Consider the following 25,907-nt stretch of genomic DNA (forward strand, 5'->3'; position numbering starts at 1 on the left):
GTCGTTTAATGTATGAGGACTTCTCTGGTCCTCAAAAATCAAAGAGGCAAGTTAGCCTTCCTCTTCTTCCCCCTTTGTCAGAAGGATCAGCTCTGAATGTTGAATGAGTTGCATAGTCTCTTAGCTCTGGGGTCTGAGGGAGCTCAAGGCCAGGTGCTGTGACCTCCAACACCAACCCCCCCCAAACATACTTCTCCCCTCAGGACATCGCTGAGAATGGCTGTGCCCCAGCCACAGAAGAGCAGCTACCAAAGACTGCACCATCCCCACTGGTGGAGGCGAAGGACCCCAAGCTCCGTGAAGACCGGAGGCCAATCACAGTCCACTTCGGACAGGTATGTACTCTGGCCCTGTTAGCAGTCTGTCCGTCAGCAGGAGCTGTAGCACACGCCGCAGATGGGTTTTCATTTCAGCTTGCTCTCTGGCTGAGGAGCTCCATGGAAATTTTCACCTCTTCCATTGTTTATTTGGTGCAAAAATATTTTGAAGGTGAATTTTTTAAAATTGTGAGGGGACAGCAATGCTCTGGTCATGAACTAGCTGTACTGTTGAATGAAGTCATTAAATGCAGCAGCTGCCTCCCCCTCCAAGGCGCCCTTTTTAAGGCACCTCTGTTAGCTAAGCATTTCATTAGAACACTTTAGCATCCCAGGCCTTCTTTGCACCTTCAAGTAAAAGACAACAAGCGAAGTCTTAGAAAAAAAATCAATTAGAAGTTCTTTATTAATGTACTTCCTGAATATCCACATTGGGAGTCCTGCTGCTCAGAGTAAACACCCACAGTACGATTCTAGAGGTTTGATTCTTTAACCAACTATTTCCATCAACTTGAGCATTTGAAAAATTCTCTTTGCTTGATTTTTTCCCCCTTAAGTAAAACATTGTATTCTGCATAAAAACTGAAAATTGTATCCATATCTTATCAGTGGTTATGTTTTTGGTTGAAAAAGAGTGTGTATCCTCCTCTCTCTTGAATTGACGCTTGATTAGCAAAAGTCAGAGTGTTTGTGCTTTATGAAAAATGGTTCTGTTCACAAGATATGGCTGTAACAAGAATGTGCAACGTTATGTATGTTTAAATCACCTGAATCATTAGTCATGTGTTAGAGGAAGCACGATGAAAATGATCGTTACGATTTCCCCATTTGATTGCTGTTTCACCACATAAAGGACTTAGAAGCCGACATGTAAAATGTTGCTGTTTGTAACTGACATGTGTCAGGTGCAGTTGATCAAGTGACATGTCCCAGGCACTGAGCTATTTAGAAATGAAGGAAACTAATGGAACTGTAGCTGTAGGTTGTTACGGTACGGGATGAGTTCACCAAAACACAAGTCGGTCCTCTGTAATTAGTATTTTCAGATAATACGTTCATACCTCTTTAACCTGAGGAGGTTCATTCTCCTCTTCTGAATTTTGCACTTAAAAGGGATGTTATAAATTGAAATGTAGCGCAAGAAAGTAGCACCCATGGGGCAATGCTCATTTGGTTAATGATTATCTTCAAATTGCGTTGGTGTTTTCACCCCTGAAGAGCCGCCTCCTCCCCGCGCTCAGACCCTGCTGGAGAAATCTGCGCCCCAGTTCCCTGGCTGTGTTTGCTGAAAGCGCAGCCCCAGTTGTCACCAGCATGGCATTCCAGAGCTAGCTTCCTGCTTTCCTTTGTCCTCATTCCTGCACACGCTAACCTTCCCATGAAAAGAGCCCCTTGCTGTAGTTTGGAGCCCATTACAGAGAAAGAGGGGGCGGGGGAGAGGGATTTCATGGTGTTAAACATTCCATTTTCGAAACAGAAAAAAAGGAGGCCCTATTTGAAATGGAGAAAGACCTTTCCATTTCAACAAGAAGTGGAGATGCTTTAATCCATTCCCAGCTAAATGCAGAATAAGTGTGTGTGTGTGTGTGTGTGCATGCGCATGTGCACACGCGTGGGTGGGAGATAAACAATTAAAAAAGCCACCCCAAACTCTGTTGAAATAAGAGCTGTCTGTGCCTTCACAGGTCTGTAAACTGGAGAGGATGAAAGTGGCTTTTTTCCCCGTTTGTCACTTCCCTCACGTGGCTGCCAGCATTATGCAAGTGTACAGGAAGGCAGGATTTTTTTTTAATGCATGCATGCGGATTAAGGTCAAGCCCTGAGTATCAGCCATGCAGCAGGCTCTCCCTTACAGCTGCAGCCACAGAGCCTACCCACAGCCGCGAGATGCCTTAATTGAGACGTGCTGTCAAAGTGACAAACACATTTGCATACAGTCTACACTCTATTTATTTTCACTGGAAAGGTCTACAGTCTGCTGTTGGTTGAACATTCTTAATCAGTTTGCTGTAAGTGAACTGCCAGTTAGCTCACTTGTGCCGGCCGCTTCTTCTTTAGGTGACAGATCAGCTGCAGGGGGGATGGGCCATGAAACTGCAGACCCCTTTCTTTTAATTCCTGCTTTGCCCCTTTGGCAGGTTATCTTTTAGTCCTTCCCAGGTGCCTGCTTTCATTAGCCAGTGGCTATAGCAGATAGCATTTCTTGAGCGCCTACTACTGGTAGGCATGAGTTTTAGAGACTTAAAAAAAAAAAAAAGCTCACTGTCATCGAGTCATTTCCAACTCATAGCGACCCCTCCTTGGGTTTCCGAGGCAGTATCTCGATGGAAGTAGATTGCCCAGTCTTTCTTCTGAGGAGTGGCAGGGGCTTGAACCGCCAGACTTCTGGTTAGCAGTCAGATGCCTTAGGTTCTTCTCAAAGAATAATCTTTAGAGTACCATTTCAAAAATGCTTGCCGCATTCTCCTGCCAACTATGCTGTTTTTTACTTGATATTTATCTGTAACTAGATTCAGACCTGACATGCATACCAACTTTAGCTTCATCTTAAGTAAAGACATTGGTTAAATCACAGGTATGATGGACTGGTTCAATTTTTTTAAAAAAGACATATTAAATAACTTTTTAAGTGTCCATCCATGTGTCACCTGAGCAACTCATGTAGCCTCAGTGGTATACCTTCTCCTTTTAAGAAACATGGAACCCCAATATTTTGTGTCATCTCTGCCATAGCCCTTTGAGGAACGGATCATTAGCCACATTTTATGGATGCAGAGCTGGGGCTCAGATACCAGGGCTACCTCCCCAGCACAAAAATCTGGGTCAGGCATCTGATTCCAGAGCCCACACCACTTCCGTCACCAGCTATAGACCTCAGCTATGTGCCAGTCTGTTAAAGCAGCAGTGCCTGGCCAAATGAGTACACTAGCCATATACGTGCGCCTGTGGAAAAAATGTTTCATGGGTGTGTGTTTCTGGTGTGGACTTCGTTCTTGAAGAACATCTAGCATTAGAATGGGTATGGAAATTGTTGAGATTGTGACATTAGTCTCAGCCTTGCAAAGCTGGTGCCTATGTCAGGAGAGCTCCATGCCGACATCTCACGGTGGCAGGGAACCTAACAGAGGCCCTTTGCAAAGCCCACAGGCAGCAGCTCTGCAGAGGGGCCTGGCAAGAAGGGAATTTAATGTTGAGCCAGGGCTGCCACTGCCAAGGGAGAGGGCCCTCTTGCCCTCGCCTCAGTGGAGTTTCCTTCTTCAAGGCTATGACCACTCCTGCATTCATTCCCACATCTGTTCAACCATGTGTTGAGACCACTCATGTGTAAGATAAATATGTCCACTGTCCTGGCTCTTGTGGAGCTCAAGGCATGAAGGAAAGAGGTCCACAAATGGACAGCCCCAATCTCAAGTGATAAGAATAGGGCCCCACAAAAGCAACCTGTCTGCATGTCCAGAGTTGGACCCTATAATGAAAAGATATCTTGTCAACACACTGAACTCCCTAACAATTCATCTCTTTTCTAAAGCCGATATATAAAATGCCTCAGAGCTTGTGGTGAACACATGTTGACAAAATTCCAGACAAGAAGCAAATAAATGGATTTTCAGTTGGTCTCTGCATCCTTCTCATATATGGTTTTTTTTTTTTTTTTTTTTTTAAAGAGTTGAGATTTTGCCAAATAACTGGAGTTTGCACATTTGTACCTTGGAAAGTGTATAGATTTAGAGAGGCTTTAATGAACACCTCTTTTCTCCCCCTCCCAAGTTCAGAATCAATTGAGAAATGAGGCCCAGGAAATAATCAGATGGAGATAAAAATGTCAGGTTTTTACTGATAAAGCTAAGAGAAGAGAGGCCAAATGGGCTTGTGACAACTTCACCTCAGAATTAAAAAGACTCTGTTAGTTACTCCACAGTGGAGACATAGAAAGTGGCAGCTTCCCTTGGCCAGAAGCTCAAGCATTAGCTGACCACCAGCAAGGAGGAATCACCCTGTACGCTGCGCCTGAAGAGATGAGAGAGCATGCTCAGTTCCTCCTCCCAGACCCCCCAGGAAGGCATTCCTCATCTGGGAAATGAAAAGCTAAGGGTTCCCCTTGCTTTTCTCTTCAGGGATGGGGAGTTGAGAGTTCCTCCTGTCTGTGGGTATAGAAAGAGTGAGGAGCCATGTCCTCTTGAGGAGGGCCTGGGAATCCCTCAACCAAAGCTTCTTGCCTTGACCACTTTCCCTTTCAAGAAACCAGCAGAAGTAGGTAGCACCCTGTGGAAGCTGCTCTGCTCCCTGAAGATGAAGAGGCCATTAGATACTTTCATGTCTGTGTTCATTTAATTGAATTTTACCATCAGCTGTCAAGGAAGAAGGTAGCACACCCACTTTATATATGAGAAAGGAGCTCTGGTGGTTTAGTGCTTAAGGCATTTGGCTGCTTAACCAAAAGGTCAGTGGTTCAAACTTACCAGCTGCTCTGTGGAAGAAAAATGATGCAATCTGCTTCTGTAAAGATTTACAACCTTAAAAGTTCAGTGGGGGGTCACCATGAGTCAAAATCAATTCAGTGGCAGTGAGTTTGGTTTGGTTACATATGAGGAGTCCCTGGGTGGCAAACAGTTAGCACACTCAGCTGCTAAGAGGAAGACTGGGGTCGAGTCCACCAGAAGTACCTCAGAAGGAAGGCCTGGCAACCTACTTCAGGAAAATCAGCCATTGGAAACCCTGTGGAGCCCAGTTCTGCTCTGACACACATGGGGTCACCGTGAGTAGGAATCAACTCAACAACAACTGTTTTTGTCTTTTGTTTTGTTTTGTTTCTGATATATGAGGAACTGGGCTTAGAAAATGGTCATTTGAATTTAATCCAGATGCTAAAGCCAGCAGTACCTCTACTCTCTGAGCCGCGTGCAGCTCTCCCTACCTGGCTGGGGCATTAGACTGACAGGGTGAACTCAGTGATGGGATTCTAGTTCTGGATGTGTGCGGCCCACATGGTGGGCCTTGGCAGCTGGGCTATCTCAGGAGACCTTCACTGATACTAGCATCATGACAAGCCCCCTCCAGGGTCCTCTTCTTTGTGTTTCCCCCAATGGTTGATCCTGCAAACAAAGTAATCACCTGCCTTCCAATCTGATAAATGCCCAAGGGTACCTCTATTCTAAACCCCTTAAATGTAAAGTCTCAGAAACCAGTTAATCCAAAGGCAAAACCGACCCCTTCCAAAGACCTGCAACAGTGTGGTTTGGATACCGCCCCCAGGAGCAGCTGTTGGAATGTAGTTGCCTGCTTGTCTACACAGGTGGAAGATTGTAGCTTTATAGCATAAGCCAGGCCATTTAGTGCCAGTGGAAGACTGGGCTGAAGAAGCTGCTGAGGCAGCAAATGTCTTTCCAGCAGCCTTGGCTCTGAGTGCCCTGAGAAATTCTTCTGCCCCTTTGAGCTTGGGTTCCCTTCAGTTCAGCTCTGGCAGGTGTTCCCATGTTCCCCAGACACTTCAATTCACAGGCCTCCAGCCTGCATAACATTCTCTAGCAAACTCACTCCCCCTCCTCCATCTCCTGCTTCAGCGAATGGCACCACTATCTGTCTAGAAGCCTAGTCCATTCCTCCCCCGTCAGAACCTCTCCCTCTGTTCCCTCAGCACCTCTCTGTTCATCTCCTCTCCATCGCCTCAGTCACAGCTTTGGTTCAGGCCTCCTCATCACCCACTTGGACTAAATGAGTCTCCCAACCAGCCCTTGGCCTCATGGCTTACCCCCACTGCATTCCCTACATGGTCTTGAAGGGGTCTGTGAGGAACATGCACAAGTGGTTATGGCACTGCCTGCTCCTGGCTTCCCCTAAAGGGTCCATCTTCATCCCTAAAGGGCTTGACATATGGGGACCTCAGGGCAAGGTCCCTTTTGCAAATCCTCTGACTCCCCTTGCTTCTATTTGTGCTATCCCAGAACTCTGCACATACAACACTTACCACACAGCTTCCTGATTGTTTTCATGTACTTGTCTCTCCCATGAGAGTGCACGCCCCTTGCAGGTCCACTGTTCTCCACAGGAACTGGCACTGAGCTGGCAGGCAGTAAACATCCTGTGATTTTATTATTGGTGTGGATTTTCAAATTAATTAATTTATTGATTGATTAATATTTAAGAGCTTGTTGTGTGTCCAGAAAGTTACTTGGGTTTATTTCCATTCCTATGTTTATAACTCTTCATCTGAAGAAGAAAAATGAATATCCCCTTAGTGGTCAAAAAACTGTTCCTAAATACACTTTCCGTAAATAAGGGGTTTGCCCCCAAGTATAAATAGCTTTGTGCTATAGGGGTTCAATTCCTGCCTTATGTATTTTGTACGTTTTTATAAGCTCCTGAGGTCTACTCATACATACCCTACGGATAGGAGGAGAGGAAAGAGGCAGTGGGCTGAGATGCCCTCTGTCCTCCAAGGATGGGGGAGACACGGGGAGGGAGAAGAACAGGGGAGAAAGTGGCAGAAGAAGGGAAAGGCCCAGGCCATCCCTTGAATTATATAAACTAAAGCCACAGAATAAATCAGCTATAAAGATTTAACCTGTAAATGAGAGTAGGATACACAACCAAATGCGTAGTGTGAGCTTAAACTGGATTTAAAAAAAAAAAAAAAGTTTGGGAAAATTTGAAGGTGGACTAGGATAGATGATACGGCATTATTGTTAATTGTTTATTTTCTTAGGTCTGATGACAATCTCATGACTGTGGGGAGGGGGCTTATCTTTATTCCTAGGAGAAAGAATGTCTGCAACTTTCTTTCAAGTGGTATGGCAAAGAAAATACCTGCACACACATGTGCACACACAGAGACAGAGAGAGAGCAAAGACAGCCCCTATCTTCCCAAAAGTATCTAAATGCTAAAAGGCAAATGCTGGTCAGTTGGTGGAGGTAGAGGGGACAAAACAGATTTTAGAATCAGACAGCTCTGGGCTAATACATTTTAGCTCTGTCTCTAACTAGCTGATGACCTTCAGTAAATGATTTAACCTCAGGGAAATTCAGTTTCCTCATCTGTAGACTAGGGATAAGATGTGCACATCATGGGTTGCTGTAGGGTTAGATGAGCATCTAGCTCAGTGGCTACATGCACACCAGCCCTCAGTAGATATTAATCTCTTTCCCCAGCAGGGAAACACAGAGCCAGCTGTCTGTCAGTCATCCACTGCTATTGCCTCCCAGCCAGCCTTTACCCAGTGTCTGGGCTCTCAGAAAACCTACTGCCCTCAGTGGCAGCTCTCCTGCATACAAGCCTACAGTTGTAACTGATCTGCATCCTATAGCTCTTGGTGAGAAAGAAAAACCCCAAACCCAGAGAAGGGAGAGCACCGTGCTGAGGGAGATTGTAGGCAGCTTGGCCAGGAGTCAGTGCTAGAAATAGCAGACAGTGGTGCTGGAGTCTGACACAGACATGTGAGCAGAAGGGGCCGCAGGGCAGGCTGTGGGCAGAGGGCACCAGACATGAGTGAGCAGGTAAGGGCCATGGCCTGCAGTCCAGAATCATTCTCTTGGCCTAATTCACCAACCCACTCTCACAAGTCTTCAAGGCAGCATACTGCTCTTTCTAACCCTATTGTTTCCAAATCATGTGACTCCTTTTCCATTTCTCCTTTTTCTGCTCTTCCCAGCCATGCCTTTCCATGAGAAAGTGGTAGCCATCTTGGTGGGCTCCCTGCCCCCCTCCCTCCAGCTCCTCCAGCTCTGACTCAGCCTTTATTCCAGCTGTAGGTGACCATGACTCTGCCTGCAGCCTTGTTGGAGTAGCTGTCCAAAATCCTTTAGACTTTTTCACTGCCGTTACCAAAAGCAGTGTGGCCCCTGATTGGGGTGGGTTTGTCAGCTATCTCTGCTGAGGGTGGCTGGCTGGGCCTGTCTTTCCAGGCCTTTTGGCTTTTTCATAGCCCACGCTAGACTGGAGACAGCTTTCTGATGGAGGTGAACAAGGCCAGGGGTTGCTTCTCTGAGCAGACATGTTCAATTTCAGGAGGAAAAACTTGCCATTCAAAAAGAGAAGTAAGATTCTGGACATTTATAAGGATAGATTGAAGATTCAGGAGGCTTCTAACTGAGCATTCGGTGTTGGCCTCTCAGATGTGGTTTCTGCTGGTAGAGGGAGCTGCAGAAGGCCAGCGAGCTTGCAGCGAAGGCAGATCTCCCAGTGTACCGTGGAAGGCTGAGAAATGTCAGCAGCGGAGATCCAGATTCAAAACAGCAATTTACTTTCAAAGCTGCACCACCTGACCGTCATTCAGCACAGGATAAGGATAGCTGCAGAAGGGCCAGGGGCCAGGGTCAGTCATGTCCCCCAAGCACCCCTCCTTCTAGGATCTGAGCACTTCAACAACAGTCTGTGCAGCTTCTATATATTAGGCATTGGGTAGCCTGAGGACGGTTGGGGGTGGGGGCATGGGGATGAATTGCCCACTCCATGCAGGAGAAACCGGTCTATATGCCAACTCTAGCCACCATGCAAGGTGGTTCCTATAGGTTAGCCCACTTAATCTTCTCAGCCAGCCTATCAGGGCATCAGGTATTATTCCCTCTTGCACAGGAGGAAATAGGCTTTGAGAGGATGGGGACTTAACCAGAGTTACACAGATCAGAGGCAACAGAGTCAGGGCTCAAAGCCATGTCGGTTTACTCTAAAGCTCGGGTTCTTACCTCAGCTCTGTGCTAAGAAAACAGCCATTTCTTGCTAGTTTTATAGGGATTGGGCCAGACTTCCACAGTGACCCAGGATGCCAGGATGTTGGGCCACAAGTATGGCCTTGTTATTCGTTTCCTTCTAGGTTTCGGGCCCTCCCTCATGTTTCTGGCACCAAGACAACTATTCTGTACCAAATACAGACTCTGCACACCACACTCACCATTCTGGGTGCTTTTGTGGTGTGTCTGAGGGAGTAGCATATAAGATCAAAGCTAGGCATATGTGGGAGTTAGTATTGAGAGGTGTCAGGAGACAGTCCAGTCCCAAAGACCAGTGCCAGAGCCTATACTGGGACTCTGTTGCAGGTAGGGTACTTAGTTTTGCCAAGTGACTTAAAGCCCAAAAGAGAATTTGTTGGCTTACACTAGCTTTGGGTGTGGTGTGATCCAGTAATCAAATCAAGTCAATCAGACCCAGTATTTTGTTGCATTTCTTGGCTTTGTCTCCTCTATCAGTGCTCTCCTCAAGCAGGATTTCCCCTCTTAGTGGTGAGATGGTTGTAACAGCTCCAGGTGTAAGACCAACAGGAAAGTGAAGGCTACTCTTAATAAATGCCACACAAAACATGGGATTCATTCATTGAGCCAACTTCGATCATTTGCCCATCTCAGAACCAATCATTATGGCCAAGGGTTTTCTGAAACTACACAGAGGTAGTTCCTTGTAAAGGAAATCAAGGAGCTGTTACCAAAATAAGGGAGAATAGACACATTGATAAATTGCCACAGAGCCCAAACAGGAGACTTCCCCAACCCATTGTCCTCTTGTCTGATGGCAGAGAAACGTTCCCACCTAGGGCTTTGAAGGATCCTGAAACCAAGGGAGTATGCAGGACTGAAAGTCAAGGTCGCATGTCAGCCATGGCACCAAATGGAGAGGGGACAGAAAAGAAATAGCAGGTCAGTGCGTGGCAGACCATGGAGGCAGGAGCCAGGAGTCACAGGCTATAAGATGGACACAGTTGTCCACAGTAGCGTGTGATAGCTTCTGGGGACTGGAGCGTGGCAGGACCAGCTGCAACCCAGGAGTGGAGAAGGACAGAAGCTAAGAATCTAGGCCATTTGTTAAGCAAATAATCACTGATACCTATACTCTGTGCCAATACTGTGACAACAGGGGTGACAGTGACATGGTCTCTGACTTCTAGGAGTCCACTGACCCATAGCAGGTGGCTTGACTTAATCCTGAAGGATAAAACCCATCTGATAGTTTTGAAAGGACCAGATTTTGCTTGTATGATCATGCCATAGGGCATCTCAAAGTCCCCTTTTCATTTGTTTTAATCTCCAACCAGCTTGATCCTCAGGGCATTTCTGTGCCAGCATTCTCATGAGGTGCCCATCATCTCATCATTGTTGCCTTGCTAGAAATCGCTGTGAAATAGATGCAATGTTTAATTAACACCCTTACTCTTCCTCTGCTTCAAGGACTAGGCAGAGAGCTCATTTTCCTAGCTCTCTAAGATGGGTGGGAGCAGCCTCCTTAAGCCTGTGTCTCAAATACACGGTGAAGGCACCGAACCTGAAAGACCAAACCCAGCAGCTGCTCTGGGATGGAGGTGGCAGCCGACTTCATGTAAAGTCCTGGAATTCCCTGCACCTGGCTCAGGCAGCTCCCACTTTCTTTCACCAGCTGGTTGCAGGAGATTTTTCACCTTTTAAATCACTTCTTTGGCCCAAGAAAGACCCAACTAAAATACACAAAGAGGAATGGAAGTAGGGCTGGCCGGCACAGGAAATGGAGCATGGCAGATCAAATCAAGTCAAGAGTCCAGCAAGGATGGGCAACCTGAGCTGGGCTTGGCACCCGGGAGCTGCGTTTCATCCTTCCTTCCCTTAGATGGAGCTCTTCTCCAGCTCTGGCCTGCCTCCTCTGACTCTCTATACTCTGGGGAGCTCGTCTATGCCTGTGGTTTCTAACACCACATTTATTCTGGCAGCTCCCAACCTCCACTTTGAACCTATTTCTGTTTCACAAGAATCTAAGGCTTGTCCTTGCACTTCCCCAGGCTTGATTTCTCCTGTGCCCTCTCAGAACCTGTATATCCCTCATATCTCTGGGGTCCTGTGTCTGTCTCCTCAACTGGTCAGTGAGGCACAGTGGGTATTAACAAGCATGAGCAAGTACTGAGGTAGGCAGGCCCTTCTACCCTCTGGAATGCCAATCCCTTGCCAGATTTCCCTCCCTCTGGTTTGCTAGTATAATCTAAAGAACACGTCTAGCCTTCAGAGTCCTGCCAGAAGTCACCATCTCCCAAGCCAACTCTGACCTTCACAATGGGGCCTTCTGGGTTGGAGGCACCTGCTACCCTCCACTTCTCACCAGTTCCTTCTCACCCTGCACCCTGGACAGTCCTCGCATCTTCTCTACTCCCCAACACTTTGTGTTCATCCATTCACCAACTCTTTATGAACATCTAGGCCAGACCCCATGCTGGGTACTCAGGACCCAGATATGAATCCGTTCCCACCATCTCCTCTGCCAGGAATGTCCTTCCTCTTCTGTTCCACCCACAAAATCCTGTCAGCCCTTCAAGACTCACCTCAAGCTCCCCTTCCCCCAAGAGCCCTTTCCTGACTTCTCTAAGCAGAGTGCTTCCTTCCCTGCCCTGGGCCGGCACCCTCCCTGTACCTGCTTGGTGAGGGTGCACTTACATGCTGTCCCCAGCCCTATGGTCTTCATCTCTGCCTCCTTGGTCCCCTCCCAGGGCCTGGCACAAACAAGTTGCCCAGTGAGGGTTGGGCAATGGCTAAGTGGCAAGTGAGTGAACACACACACTGAGTCGCGGGAAGGAGTGAGGGCAGTTCTGCTCACTTCTGTGCCCTTGAACAGCCAGCGAGTTCAGTAGAACAGGAGAAACCAAAACAAGGGGGTGGCTGCTATGCCACAGCAACAATGTCCATTTAAAATCCCCACATGGGGTGCCATGTCATGAGTGACAGGCCCCCCAAGTCCCCCAGGTCTCTTCACGTTCGGCAGCATGACAGCAGGGCCGTGCTGCCAGGGGACTGACCAGATCCTGAAAATAGCATTTATTTTAAGGTCTGTGCTAGAGCTATGCAGAATCCAGCTCCCTGCTAGGGAGAGATTGAGCCCAGCAGGACAAGAGCAGGAAATCTGATTCAGTGAAACCAGAGGAGACATTTTCTTAGATTAGAATTCTCAGTGCTGAAGGTGGGGAGTTTACCACAGTAGGGAAGGGGAAATAAAAGGTAAAATACTGAAAATAAACTATATCCCACAAGCCCCAGGATCCTCTGGGTGAGTCAGCTCAGTGTCTGTGGCTATGTGGGGAGTCCCCACCTTCGGGCCACAGGAGCGCTGTGCCAGGAGCTGCCTGCTGAGTTATCCCTGTCAATCCCTAACCCCATCAGAGCCAGGCACTGCCAGGGGATTGGGTAAATTATCACCCTGGCCATGCCCAGGAGAAGGGATGGTAGGGACGAATGAAGAGATGTCAGGGTAAGGAGAGATCAGATGGATTGGGGATATTTTCATTGTGATGTGGATTTACTGTGTCTAAGCCAGTCCCCTCCACAAACATCATCTCTCTCAATCCTCTCAACAACCCTATAGGATGTACGTGGTCAGTGTTATCTCCAGAGACCTGATGCTCAAAAAGTTTAAACAATCTAGGTGGCCTAGGTCATGCTAAGTTGAACAGTAAGTGGCAGAGCCAAAATTAAAAACCAGGCCTATCAGATGTCAGAGCCCAGGCTCACCCCTCACTCTAAGCCAGCCCTCTGTCAAGCACTCATCATCAGTTCTGCCTGATCCTGAGGCATGTGGTTGTGGCTGCCAGTGGTTTGGGACATGTTTAAAATCCAGTGTTATGGCTCAGATAGCTGCAGAGGTCAAGGTCATTTTACTGTGCTTCTCCCTCCCTTCTGGCTGAGATTTCCTGGTTGCTGCCTGGCCTTGGGACTTTGCTTTCTCCCAGGAATCAGTCAAACAGATCCTTGATGCCTTGACACAGGGATGGTAACAATGATGCTGTATTTCTGAACGTCTGCTATGGGCCTGGCATTGTGCACAGCTGGGTACTTGCATTTTCTCACCTTATCTTCCCCAGACTTAATGCAGTAGGGACCCCTAACCCACTGTTCTCCAGTCATTTCTGACTCACAGCGACCTTATCGGACAGAGTAGAACTGCCTCAGAGGGTTTTCAAGGCTGTCATCTTGATAGAAGCAGAGTACACGTTTCTGTCCTGCAGAGTGGCTGGTAGGTTTGAACAACAGACCTTTCAGTTAGCAGCTCAGCACTTAACCACTGTGACACCAGGGCTCCTAAGGGACTGCTATTACTCTGTTTTGCAGCTCAAGGCCCTAATCCTCTCTGCCCAGTAAGATGGAATTCACATTTAAAGCCCCTGCTTTTTCCACCATACTGCCCTGCTGGCTTGACCCTGGGACGGCCTGGTGGTTCCTTGCAGCGGAGGCTGTGTGCCAGTCTTCTCCACACTTTACCTGACCTTTCCCCTAATGTAGGTTATTGTTTTTGCCTGGTTTGTTTTATTGTCACTCTGCTTAATTCCATGCCTTCTAGAATATAGTTACAGAATTTCATTTATACAGCAAAGAATTAAAAAATGTAATAAAAGTATAAAAAGAGAATCTGTCAAAGGGGCTTCTCCCGAGGGATCATTGATTATATCCCACTGAAAATGTAAAGTGTGCTGGAGGATTACCGTTGCTTGGAAGCAGTTTGAACTGAATTTCTGGGATGCTGCCATCCATCAGCCTTGTCATTCCATGGTGACAGCCACCTCCTAGTCTTGCTTGGGATGCCCAGTCTCAAGCTGGATCCTCACTTGCACTTTTTGGAGGGGTTGAGAGTGGATGTTTACCAATAAGCATGGACAGGAAGATAAGCATTGGCAAGATAGTGCCTTGAGAGGCCTGGTTAGCAAGAAGTAGTCAGTGGATGACGGTGAATCTCCAGATGTGACATCCAGGGCTTTGTTCTCTCTCTAGAAACAGGGCGAGAGAGAGGGAAGGAGGCCAGCTCCATCCAATGGGAGTTTTCTTTTTTCACAGCCAGCTTTTCCATTTCCCAACCCACAATGACCAGCTTCAAGGTTTCTTCTCCCCCTGCTTCCTCCCCATCATTGTGATTAAAAGTCCTGAGCATTTGAGGTTTGTTTGCCAAACAGGACTACACATTGTTCTTTTATTCTCTCATTCATTCTGTCTTTCATTTAGTCAACATGTAATGAATGTCAGGTGCCATGCCCTGTGAAGGCCCCAGGGTCACAAAAGAATGGCATGTGCTTCTTGTCTTCATGGCACTTGCTATCTAGGAAAGACTGTAACCATATAGAAAGAGAAATACTAATGGGCATGCATGTACTAGCTGAAGAGGGGGCTTGAGAATGGGGTAGGGGAGGAACCAAGACAGGCTTCACAGAGGAGGTGGCATTTCAGCTGGATCTTGAAAGATCCATATCAAGTGGAACCAGAGGGATGGGCATTCCAAGTGAAGAGAATGTCATAGGCAAAGGATAGGAGAGTCTGCCTCTTCAGGGAAGAGCGATCTAGCACAGGGGCCAGAGGCAACTGGTGAGGGCCATGAGCTAAACCACAGAGGTGGGCAGTGGTCACGCCTTGGGGGAACTTGAATTGATCCTCTGGGAGACTAGGAACCAGTGAGGGAGCATTCAGGGACAGGGTAAGACTAGATCAGCAGTGGGGAGCAGTTGCTCCAGGGCATTGTGGGCAGACAAGGAAGTTGTTCAGGCAAGAGCTGGTGGGAGCCTGACCTAGGGCACTGGTTTTGAGGATGAAAGTGAGAGAAAGATTTAGGTGACCAGACAGAAGCTGGTGGGTAGCTGGATGTCCTCTGTGGTCTGTGCTGTAGGGCAGCTACTGACATTCATCTTACAATTCCACAAGGCTGGCTGCCTTTGTCTTCACCTTGCTGATGTGCTCGAAGGAGGTTTGAGATGCAGCCCATGGAGAAGAACATGTCTTTTGGAGTGTGTTGCAGACCAGAGTGAAGCCTCTGCTCACTGGGGTGGGGGGGTCCTGCTTGAAGGAAATAGGGCACAGCTTACACCACCATCCCCCACCACTCACCGCAGGCCTGCTTTGACCCCCTATCTAGTCATCACCTTTTTATACTCTCCTGGGTTCTGCAACCACCCAGGGTACCCATAGCTTACTCCCCTCCCCCCGCCCCATTCCAAGGACTATTACGGCTCTTGCTCTCTAGGTTGCCAGCTCTCAGCATCCCAGGTCATTTCCGCCAAGGATGATGTACAGTATTATGCTAAACCAACTTTATGGGCAGCCCCTTAAAATGCAAGCCTCTGCCCATGATAGATGGAGAACATCCAGTTGTTTAGCCAACCACTTACAGTGTGTTGCAAACCTGCAGGAACCACACATAGGCACCTTGTTAGGCTTGTTACACCCAGGACCCCATAAATAACTAGCAGAAGGTGTCTTGGTGCATCAGGGCTGGAGTATGGAAATTGAGGCACTGCATGAATAATCGCTATTTACAAAACAAATGTATCAATACATTAGTGTGTACATCACCAAATCATCTAGTTTAACAACTGTGAACAGCTCCAAGGGTCTGCCAAGTGATTGGCTTCCATCCATCAGTGTGCATCGGCATTCAAAATGACCGCTGGAGGGAGGGGGTCCTCCTGCACACTGACCTTGAGGCCTTTCAGTTGAGGCAAGTGGTGCGATTGCAGGTGGGCACCCTGACACACAGCTTTTCTGCCAAGGTGTGAAACCTACGGCAGCCGTGTGTTGCTGCAGATGTCTTAAGGTCTGCCACCAAGCAGAAGGCTGATTAGTACCAAGTTGCAGGATGCAATGGGTTGCACCTTCAGAAAGATGGTTGGCTGCAGGGAAAATGATTTTCTAATTATGCAGATTTGCTTTTGCTTGCAAGGGGAGCCAGTGGGTTGACTTTCCAAGTGACTCGTACAAGAACCCTGTCACTTTCAGCCATTCACCCCGAAGGTGGGGTTGGGCTTTCGGAAAGCCGGTGCCCTGACTTGGCTGTCCCTTTTTGAGCTTCGAACCCCACCGGGCATCTGGCTCTAGCATCTGGAGCTCCGGAGAAGCAGCTGACAGAAGAGCCGCTGGAGTGGGCACACCCCCACCTCGGCTGTAATGGCACAAGGTTGGATTTCAGTATTTTAAATGAAAAATATATGCAGTTAGCTGTGCGCTGACAATGTCCTTGAGGATTTGACAGTGAGATTTTCCAGCAGTTGGTCTTCGTTAGGATCCTGGCGGTGTTTAATAAGGCAGTCGAACTGCTGGCACCTTGGGTTCCTGTTTGTTCTCCGAGGGCTCAGGGGCTGCTGCGGTAAGCACATCGACCAGAGCTGATCATTACAAGGGCGTACGCCACCATGAATAAAAATGTCACACGTTTTCCCATCTCACAGCGGTACAAAATGTCAGTCCTGTCAAACACACATTGCAGGGAGCTGTGTGCAGTCCGTACAAATTGGAGAGCTGCATATTCCCCCAGCCTTCTGATATTCTTCATTTGAAGCTGAAGAAAAACAGTTGTTAACCTATTAGCTAGGATTTTAAACTCTGCTGAGGTGGTGGATGGTAGACTTTGACACACATAGAAATGTATTCCAGGGTCCAGAAATTTTAAAACCATGCTTTCCATCCATTTGTTCCGAGGAGGGAGAAGGAGGAAAAAAAAAAAAAACCTTCTGTAAATCTGACTGACTTTCTTTAACAGATACACTTGGGAAATTTTGGGAGATTTCACATCTAAGCATCCTATCACTTCACACTTTTGCATTCCACTCAAAAAGTCTCTTGCTTTTGGGGATAGCCCTGGGGCTCAACCTGTTGAGGCCAAGATAGCTCTAGGTTGAGAGTCTTTCCTGATCAGAAGCACACCAGAGATGTTGCCAGCCTTGCGGACAGGGCAATTCACATGACAGTAACAATGACTAGTTTGGTATCATTCAGATGCTTAGCAATGGCCTTGCTGATAATTTGATGCTCTCAAGGACTAGCGTTTGCTTTGCACTAACCCCGGCACATAACAACAACCCCTTGCCAGGCCTGGCACCAGGAGCCATGACTGACATAGCACCGTCCTCAAGGAGTTCACCATCTAGACAGACATGGGACCCTGAGTGGTTATGGATCAGTGTCCAAGAGCTCCGTTAGGGGATGGACAGGGCAAGGAATGACTGACTGTGTTGAGCAAGGAAGCTGAGAAGCTTCTCAGGGAGGGGAGCAATCTTGAGGGGCAAGCAGGACTCCATCAGGTGGGAAGGAGGGAGGCACAGAGAGTACGCATTGTGTGAAGGGTGGTGGCCCATGAGAGGGCAAGCAGGATCTGTGAAGGGCTGGAGAAAAAGGCTGCTTGAGAACAGGGTGAAAGATGGCTGGGGCTGTGAGGCTGGTAGGGCAGGGGCTGGGGCTGGCATAGCCTGCCAAGCAATGTCTACAGAGACATGATCAGGCCCATGGGTTAGAGCGCTCCTCTGGGCCGCAGCTGGACCTTGTGGACCCTGGGGCCAAGGAGAGCATTTTGGAGGCTGTCAAAATTGCCTGGCCTGGGAGGGGCCACCAGCTTCCCTTCCCGAAGACACCGTGAGTTCCTATCTGTACAACTGCAAAATGGGAAGGTTTCTATTTCCACTTCCTAGTGGCTTACTGTTTGGAGTGGACATCTTTCTAGAGATGATAAATTAGCCTGGTTTTGCTGAGCTGGTGAGCTGGCCATGGCCCTGAAACTCACTGAGCCGACCCTCACCGAGCAAGGATCACAGACCCAGTGAAAGGCTTGCGGCTGCAGAGCTGAACCTGTGCTTGTGGCCAGAACAGCCTTCGCAGGACAGACAGCTTAGAGGATGCGGGGGAGAGCCCCTCCCCTCCCCGGGAGAGAGGAGCACCCTCAATGTCAGGAGAGTATGTTCCAGCATCTTTCTTCTGCTCTCTGAATGCTGCATCTGATGAAAGATGTACCTTCTTCAAGATTATACACGCTGAGACTTCGATCCTGACTCTGCTGCCTGCCAGCTGGCCTGAGTGAGGCACTGAGCCATGCAGCCACAGTTTCTTCATCTGCAAAATGGGGACTCCACCTTCTTTGCAGGGTTGTTGACATCATTCAAGACCTTACATGTAAAGCTCCTAGCACAAGGCCTGGGACCTATCAAGTGTCAAAAAACAGTGGTCTCTGGTGGCGTTAGAGAGGATAAACCAAAAACCAAACCCATTGCCATCGAGTCAATTTTGACTCATAGTGACCCTGGAGGACAGAGTGGACCTGCCTCATAGGGTTTCCAAGGCTGGAAGCAGACTTTACGGAAGCAGACTGCTGTTATCTTTCTCCCACAGAACTGCTGGTGGGTTCGAACAGCTGACCTTTTGGTTCACAGGCAAGTACTTAACCATGGTGCCACCAAAGCACCCCTCAGAGGGGATAGTCTCTCCGAACATCTGAAGCCTCCCTCTAGCCCCACTCACTACACAGCTCCTGGGAATGTCACCCAGGTACCTTTGATGGCATCCTAGATGGCTGTCCTGGTGTAGGTAGCAATGAAGCACCCACCTCCTGTTTCACTGTTGGGCAGAGAATGGCACCTGTCAGGAAATCTCCTGCCCTGCCCAGCTACCACCACCGGCGCATCTGGTGCTGGACCCCTGGCCACCAATGGGATGCCACCTATTCAGACCTTGCAGCTGCTCCTGAGTAAAAACAAAAGACTCCCCTCCCCCACCCCACTGTGACCCTCCTTCTTTCCCCCTCCCACTGCCTCTGTCCCCCAAGCGACTGGGGTCACCCGGCCCCCTCTCACAGCCTTCCCTCACAGCTGCCTGGCTGCTTTTGTTCAGCATGTGAACTTCCCCGTCAGCCGAGCTCCTTGCACGGGAAGTAATCAGGGATCTTGACAAGGCTTCAAACCACAAATGCCACTACAAATTAACCAGCACCACTACAAAATACTACTGCTGTCAACATCGGGGAAGAATGGACTGCTCTTCAGGACCAGTCGGAGACGTAGTTCAGTGCAGCCCTCACAGCAAAGAAGTGGCCAGGCCCAGCCTGAGAGAATGGCCTCGCAAGGTGACTCGGCGAGTGTCTGATGCTCCTGAGCTTGGCACGCCCTCTCCCAAGACGATTGCGTACAGAACCAACAGCAGGTGCAGCGCCTTCCTTAGAGGCCCATCTCCAACCCTGAACGCTGCCTTCATGGTGCATCAGGATGGCAAGTGGTGAGGCATGTTGAACCTGACTTTGGACTTCGACAAGCAGAGATGAGCTCCCGGCCCCTTATGAACTTGTATGAATTAGGGCAGGTGGCTTCAGTTTCCCTTGTCTGTAGAATGGGGATCATAATAATAGTGCCTCTCTTCCAGAGTTGGTAGGTTTGGTTGACCCACTGTGTGTGCTCCAAAGTGAAGGCCCCTTCTACCCACTTCCTTTTCCATGAAGAAGCCCCTCCTTGTTGCTCTGAGTGGGTGTGCTACCACATGGAGTGCCATCTTCAGCCATGCTGTGGTAGTCCATCCCAGGCAGCCTCATGCAGGAAGCATCCCCCCATAATCACAGCTTATTACCTGGGCTCCCGGGATTCCCCCCTGGACGCCCAGCCCCGGTGCTGTTGGCAAAGAGTGAGCACTTTGCATCACCAGGGCCTGGGCTTCTCCTGCTGTCCTCGCTGAAAACCTGAAGCGGAAGCAAGCATTTGATCCTCCCCAACAAGCAGGATCTGCTCTAGTCGAGGCTGGACGAAGAGGATTGGAAATAATGACAGGAGTCGAGGGACAGACAAGAGCTGTGCCTGAGAGGGCTGGTTGGGCATTTCAAAGGAGACACTCTACAAAAATATCACTTCAATGCACTCCTTTTTGGAGGCATATCAAAAGAAGCCCTCTTTTATTTCCATACCTTGCATAATAGCAGATTTCCAGTCCTGAAGAGTAGAGGAGCCTTGCTCTCAGCCCAGAGGCCCTTTGTAAAGCTACAGAAAGCTTTGTCTTCCCCTCCCAACTGGGCTGGTTTCATGCATAAGGTCAGAGCATTGATGTGGCTACTAGCCAGGAAAATTAACCAGGTGAACTCTTTTCTCGTTAAACAGTGATTGAGTTTAATTGTGAATTTTCTCTATCTCTCTCTTCCTGGCAGTGTATCTGGTCAGGGCACATCCCTGGGACAGACTGAGAAATCCCCAGCTTCCTTAGGGGACCCCAGGGCCTCTGGGCCAGGTTAGAGTCTGGAGGGGAATGAATAGTTTAGAACACAATTCAGACACAAAGAATCTGCTACCTCCTTTGGGACTAGCCTTGGCGGCCAGCTCTCATGCCTCGCTGCCGTCAGGCACACCCCACCTTCCTGGACCTACCATGGGAAGGAGCGCTGCAGAGGCTGGCTGCCTCCCTGGGCAGTTGACCCAGCCACCCCCCACCCCCAGCTTTGCATATGTGGCTGGCAGCCTTCATCAAGGATGGTTGGGCCCTGTGTCCTTAGGCATCTTCTGCCTCCTTCTTTGAACCATTTGTCCCCTGCTTGAGGTCTAGCCCTGTCTCCCCACCGACTTTGACATTTCATGTTCTATATGGCCTTACCTGTCCCCGTAAGCCCACTTTCCAAGAGGTGAAACAGGTGTGGAGTCTGACCTCACGTGGTTGTTGAAAGGACGGTCCAAAAGTGGTGTGTGTGTCCATACCTTCTTTGGTGCCCCTTCATTGCCCTACACCAACACACACATCACAGGGCCCCAGCCCATAATTAATTTGCAATGAGCTCTTCTAAAGGCCTGTCTTGTACTTGATCTATATGACCCTGGGCAATCCTTGCCTCCTTTAATCTGTAAAACGGGGTAATAACCCTTCTTTCCTGCATAAGGAGTCCCTGAGCCAGCAAGCGTGCCAGCAGCTGGTTCAGTGCCGGAAACGCAGGTGGGCAGCGGGTGCTTTGACTCTGCCAACGGTGCAGGCAGGCTGGTGCCCCTCGCAGGAGTGGAGCCCCACCACCACCACCATGCACTGCTCTGCCCCCGAGTCAGTGCCTGGCAGTTGAGCATTTTCTACCCACAGCCCCACCCGAGGCACCCGTTCAGCCATGCCGCCCAGGTAATTAAGTTGATATTCCAACACGGCTTCCCCTCCTGACCTTTTGGAAACAATGTGTTTTGCCACATCAACAAATTAACTGCAAATCAGATGCTGTACTCAGAAATGTGGGTTTCATACCCAATGAGCATACTCACCTGGCCCACACAGCTGACATTTTACTCCAAGGGCCAAGCAGAGACCAGCAGAGGCCAGAGTTCCTCTCTTCTCTGGGACTTCCTTGTCAATCACAATTTCGGGTTTACCCTCTCCGTGTTCAGGTCTCCCAACAGTCACATGGCCGGGGTGGTGAGTTGACAATGTGGAGGCCTAGGCAGGAGGGGAGTGGACAGTCACTGGAGAGGAATGTCTGTCCTTAGAGGACCACCCACCTTCCTCCCGTCCATCTTCTATACCAAGGACACCAAGGTCTCTCATATGTGTCTGATTACGTCCTTCTCTGACTAAATCCCTTCCACTGCTTTCTTGATAAAGTGCAAATTTCTTAGCCTGACATTCAAGGCCCTATGTTATCTGACCTCCTAACCCCTCTCCTGGCCCCATCCTCACATTCATCCTCGCTCTAATCTTGATGGACAACTGTGTTTCTCCAGAACCACGTACCATGTCTACTCACACCTCTGTGACTTCACCCAAGTTGTGCCCTCTGCCTAGAATATTGCTGGCTTCTCATGTCTGAACTCAGGTCTTCTTTAGGAAGCTGGACTTGAATTCCCAGCCACCCCTACTAGAGAAGAGCCCTTCCTTTGTACTTCCACAGATCTAGGCAAACCCCCATCCCTCCTGCACTGTAATCCTGTCCATCAGAATGGGAGTAGGGACCATATCCTGTTCACTGTTTTACCCCTGTGCCTGACATAGAGTAGACCCCACTGTTTGTTGAATGAATGAACAAACGATTGTCATGCCTCTTTGAAAAACACTGGAAAGAGATGCTCAAATAAGAAGGGGCAGTATCAGTCTCTCTTGCTGGCCCGTTTCCCCCTCTAAGATACATACCTCTCTAGTTAGTAAGAGCCCCCAACTTCAGAAGGGACAAGGATTAAAAAAACATGTCAGAAAGGACTTTCGATGACTTTGGAAATTTTAGTTGGCAAGGATAGCACAGTGTACTAAGAATACCTGCTTGTTTTAGTTAGCCAGTGGTTGCGCTTTTTTTTCCCCGTTTTGGTTACTAACTGTATGGCCTCATGCTGGTCCCTTAACCTCTCTGTGCCACCTGCTCTCTGTCTCTATAACAGGAAAATAATTTTTCCTTAAATTGCCTTCACCAGGGATGTGAGGTGCAAAGGAGAGAAGAGGTGTAAAAAGGCTTTGAAAGGAAAATGCATCATATAGAAGAGATCAAAAAACCACTGTCATCTAGTCAAATCCAACTCACAGTGACTCCTATAGGGTTTCCAAGGCTGTAAATCTTTACAAAGGTAGATTGCTTCATCTTCCTCTCAAAAAGCAACAGGTAAGTTTGAACCGCTAACCTTCTGGTTAGCAGCTAAATGCCTTACCCACTGTGCCACCAGAGAGATTATTATTAAAATCCAGTCTCCAATAGAACCTCCCTCAGCAAACTAAAGTCCCTACATCCACAGACTTTTTCTGGGAAGGCCTGTAAGCCTGATGGGACAGAGAATTATATAGTCCCATTTCATCATCGGGATCCTGGACCAGACCCTCGACAGCTTTAATTGCACTCTGCCTTATTATTATTGTTATAAAATATTTTAAACAGAAACAAAGACTATTACAATGTATCTCCATGTGCCTATAACCTACCTTCAAAAACTGTCAACTAATGGATAATCTTTCTTTTTTTAAATCCCTTCACACATATCAAACCTGTCTCTTGTCTATTTCCCCTCCTTGCCCTCCCCTCCCCTCTCCTCCCAACCTTGGTAACCAACAAGATAATTTCCTTCCCTGTGTAAATGTTTCCTTGACTTTTCATAATAATGGACTCATACAATATTTGTCCTTCTGTGATTGACTTATTTCACTCAGCATAATGTCCTCCAAGTTCGCACTCTCTGATTAGATCCTCAAACCTGTGCTCATGACTCAGGGGTGCTTTGCATTTCACAGAAGAGTTAACTGAGACTTAGAGAAGCTAAATGTCTTGCCCACATGGCACAGCCAAGATTGAACCCAGATAGAAAATGACAAAGCGAAGACATGAACCTATGCCTTTCTAACCCAAAGTGTGTTTCTTGGGGTTTTGGCTCACAGATATGCATTGCACTCCAAGAAAGATTTTTCTCCATGATGTAGGTCCAAACCCACCAGACTACACACTCCTTAAGGACAAAGACTATGTGTTACCTCTAAACCCCTGGGCCATGGCCTAGCATAAATACTCAATAAACATACATGAGAGGAGCCCTTCCACTCCTCGAGGATGGATCTGCTCCCCACGCCCACTATGCATGCCCTTCAGGAACGCAGGCACTCTGCTGCCTTGTTGGCCCTGTCACAACTCCAGCTCCACCCTGACCCCTCCTGCCGTGGCCTGGCTCAGGAAGTGCCAGATGAATTGTTGAATTGAACTCTTCTTAGCAAAAATTGCCAGAAGCCCAGCCTTTTTGACCTCATTTAAGAAGCAGCGGGAGTTCTGGTGGCACAGTGCCTAGGGCATTTGACTGCTAACTGGAAGACTGGCTGTTCAGTCCCACCAGCCACTCCTTGGAAGGAAGGTGGGGCAATCTACTCCCCCAAGGAGGGGTCGCTATGAGTGGCATCTGCCTGGACGGTAATGCGTTTGTTGGTTTTAAGAATCAGCAGTCAGCATAGTTGTATTTCCATCTCGCCAGGGCATTGGGGATCTCATGTAATGTGCCTTCTATGCACAGATGCCCAGACCTCTCAGTTCTCTGCTTCCTCTGCTTTAAGGCTCTCCTGCTAGTACCGTTCCCTCTTCCAGCGGTAGGAAGAGCATTGGATTCACAGTCTAGAGCCTGAGAGCTGCTCCCAGCTACCTCTCCCCACTCTGTTTCCTTCTCCATGGAATGCTATGCGTCCTGCCACCTGAGGCCATGGTCTGAGATGAACAAGCCTGGGTGCCAGGCCGTGGGCTAAGATGCAGATGAGGCCCCCACCCTTAGGGAGCTCGCTGTCACGTGAGGAAGAGCAGCTCTGGCTCACAGGAAATGGCCCTGTAGTTGCTCATCCACATTCCGGGAGTTCAGGTTCGGCTTCCCAAGTACCGGACCCCATTCTGAAAAATGATGCTTTTCTGCCTTGAGCCTTCCCAGGCTTCCCTCGTCTCCCTCCCCTGTCCACACCCCAGTCACCACCACTTACTCACATGACCTGTTCTAATTCTCCCCAGAGGATTGAGCTCTCTGTCCCAACTGTCATCTACCCCAACATACTTGAAAAACTGCGACTACTGGGGCCTAGTAGCCTCCCCCACACACACCCCCAAGCAGAAGCATCTTCACAGCACTGTGTCCACTGGGAGCCTGGCCCTGCGTGAAGGGCTGTAATACACCCAGCATCCTGCAGCGGGGCCCTCGTCATCATATTCACAGATAAAGACACCGAGGCCTGGGGAAGCCACTGGCTTAGCACAGTCACTTGGCTGGCAAGCAAGGCGGGCACCCCATCGCTCCTGCAACCAGGAGGGCTCTCCACAGGCCGAATGTTCTACCCAAAACCGAAGCCTGCTCCCCACACAGATCACCCTCAGATCTGTGGTAATCATCCAGATGCCTGCTTGTCACCAGGTTTGGTCCCCAGGGACCCTATGCTCCTTGGCATGGCATCCTGATAATCAGTGCAAACTGTCCCCTTTCCTCCCACCCATTTCAGGGGGAGTCTTTAATGTACACCCATTGGGAATTCACCTTTCTCCTCCTGGTGGCCATCGTGTATTCCAGTATCAGAATATGCTCATAACTCACGGGTCCAGCCCCTGTCCAGGCTACGCCCCTCTCCCTGTCCATCTCCTCTGGTGACTGGCTCCCGTGGTACTGGCAGTCTTCAGGGAAACACTGCCAGCTCCCACCCCACACCCCGCCCCCCAGTTAGGCAGGACAAATTGACTCTCTGTCGTTAGCTGTTTGTGCCAAGTTTTGTTTGTGTCTCTGGTTGTGCGGGGGCATGGTAGACCACATTACCCCTTTCGGTGTCTTTAAGTCCCCAGGTTTACTCTGCTGAGCTTCTAGATTGGCTGTGGTTAAGGGGCTGCTTTCTTCCCACCAGTTATACATTCAGTTGAGAAAGAACCAGCACTACCTGATCAAAGGAAAATAAGTTAATTACAGAATCTGGAAAACTGATGTTTCTTGAGTTTCTACTAGGTGCCAGGAAATTTAGGCCAAAACTCATTTGCAAAGTACCTGTTAGGTACCAAATCCTATACTGGACCCTAGGACCAAAAGAGAAATGGACAAGTAAATTGATAATTGCAGCCCTTTGGGCTAAATGCTGAGAAGAAGGGACCCTTGGTAACGCTGTGGATACACAATGGCAGAGCACTGACCCACACTGCTCAGGGATGAGCTGGCAGATTGCAGAAGGCAGGGCATGTGCCAGGGACCAGGCTGCGGAGTGGCCAGGGCCCAGAACCTGGAATGCTTCCAGCAGCATTTTTTTTTTTCTATAATTGAGATGAAGTTTACATAGCAAAATAACCACTTTCCAAGTGTGCAATGGAGTGGTATTTAGTACGTTCAGTGTTGTGCAGCCACTACCTCTGTGTAGTTCTGAGACATTTTCATCACTCCAGAATTTAACCTCATCCCCATTAAGCAGTGACTCCCCATTCTCCCTGCTCCCTAGCCCTG

The 25,907-nt window shown here is 48.7% G+C and overlaps 1 protein-coding gene across 1 annotated transcript in view; it reads left to right on the top strand.

Annotated features, from left to right (window-relative positions):
* Positions 1–25,907, top strand: part of DENND1A (DENN domain containing 1A) — a 581,826-nt gene that overhangs the window by 526,237 nt on the left and 29,682 nt on the right. Inside the window, exon 19 of the mRNA XM_042780373.1 lies at positions 204–335. Within this exon, the coding sequence (XP_042636307.1) occupies positions 204–335 (132 nt within the window). The remainder of the gene's footprint in view (positions 1–203; positions 336–25,907) is intronic.

This window comes from Orycteropus afer, unplaced genomic scaffold, assembly GCF_000298275.1.
Source record: "Orycteropus afer afer isolate SDZICR_OR568_19922 unplaced genomic scaffold, OryAfe1.0 scaffold00037, whole genome shotgun sequence".
Taxonomy (NCBI): Eukaryota; Metazoa; Chordata; class Mammalia; order Tubulidentata; family Orycteropodidae; genus Orycteropus; species Orycteropus afer.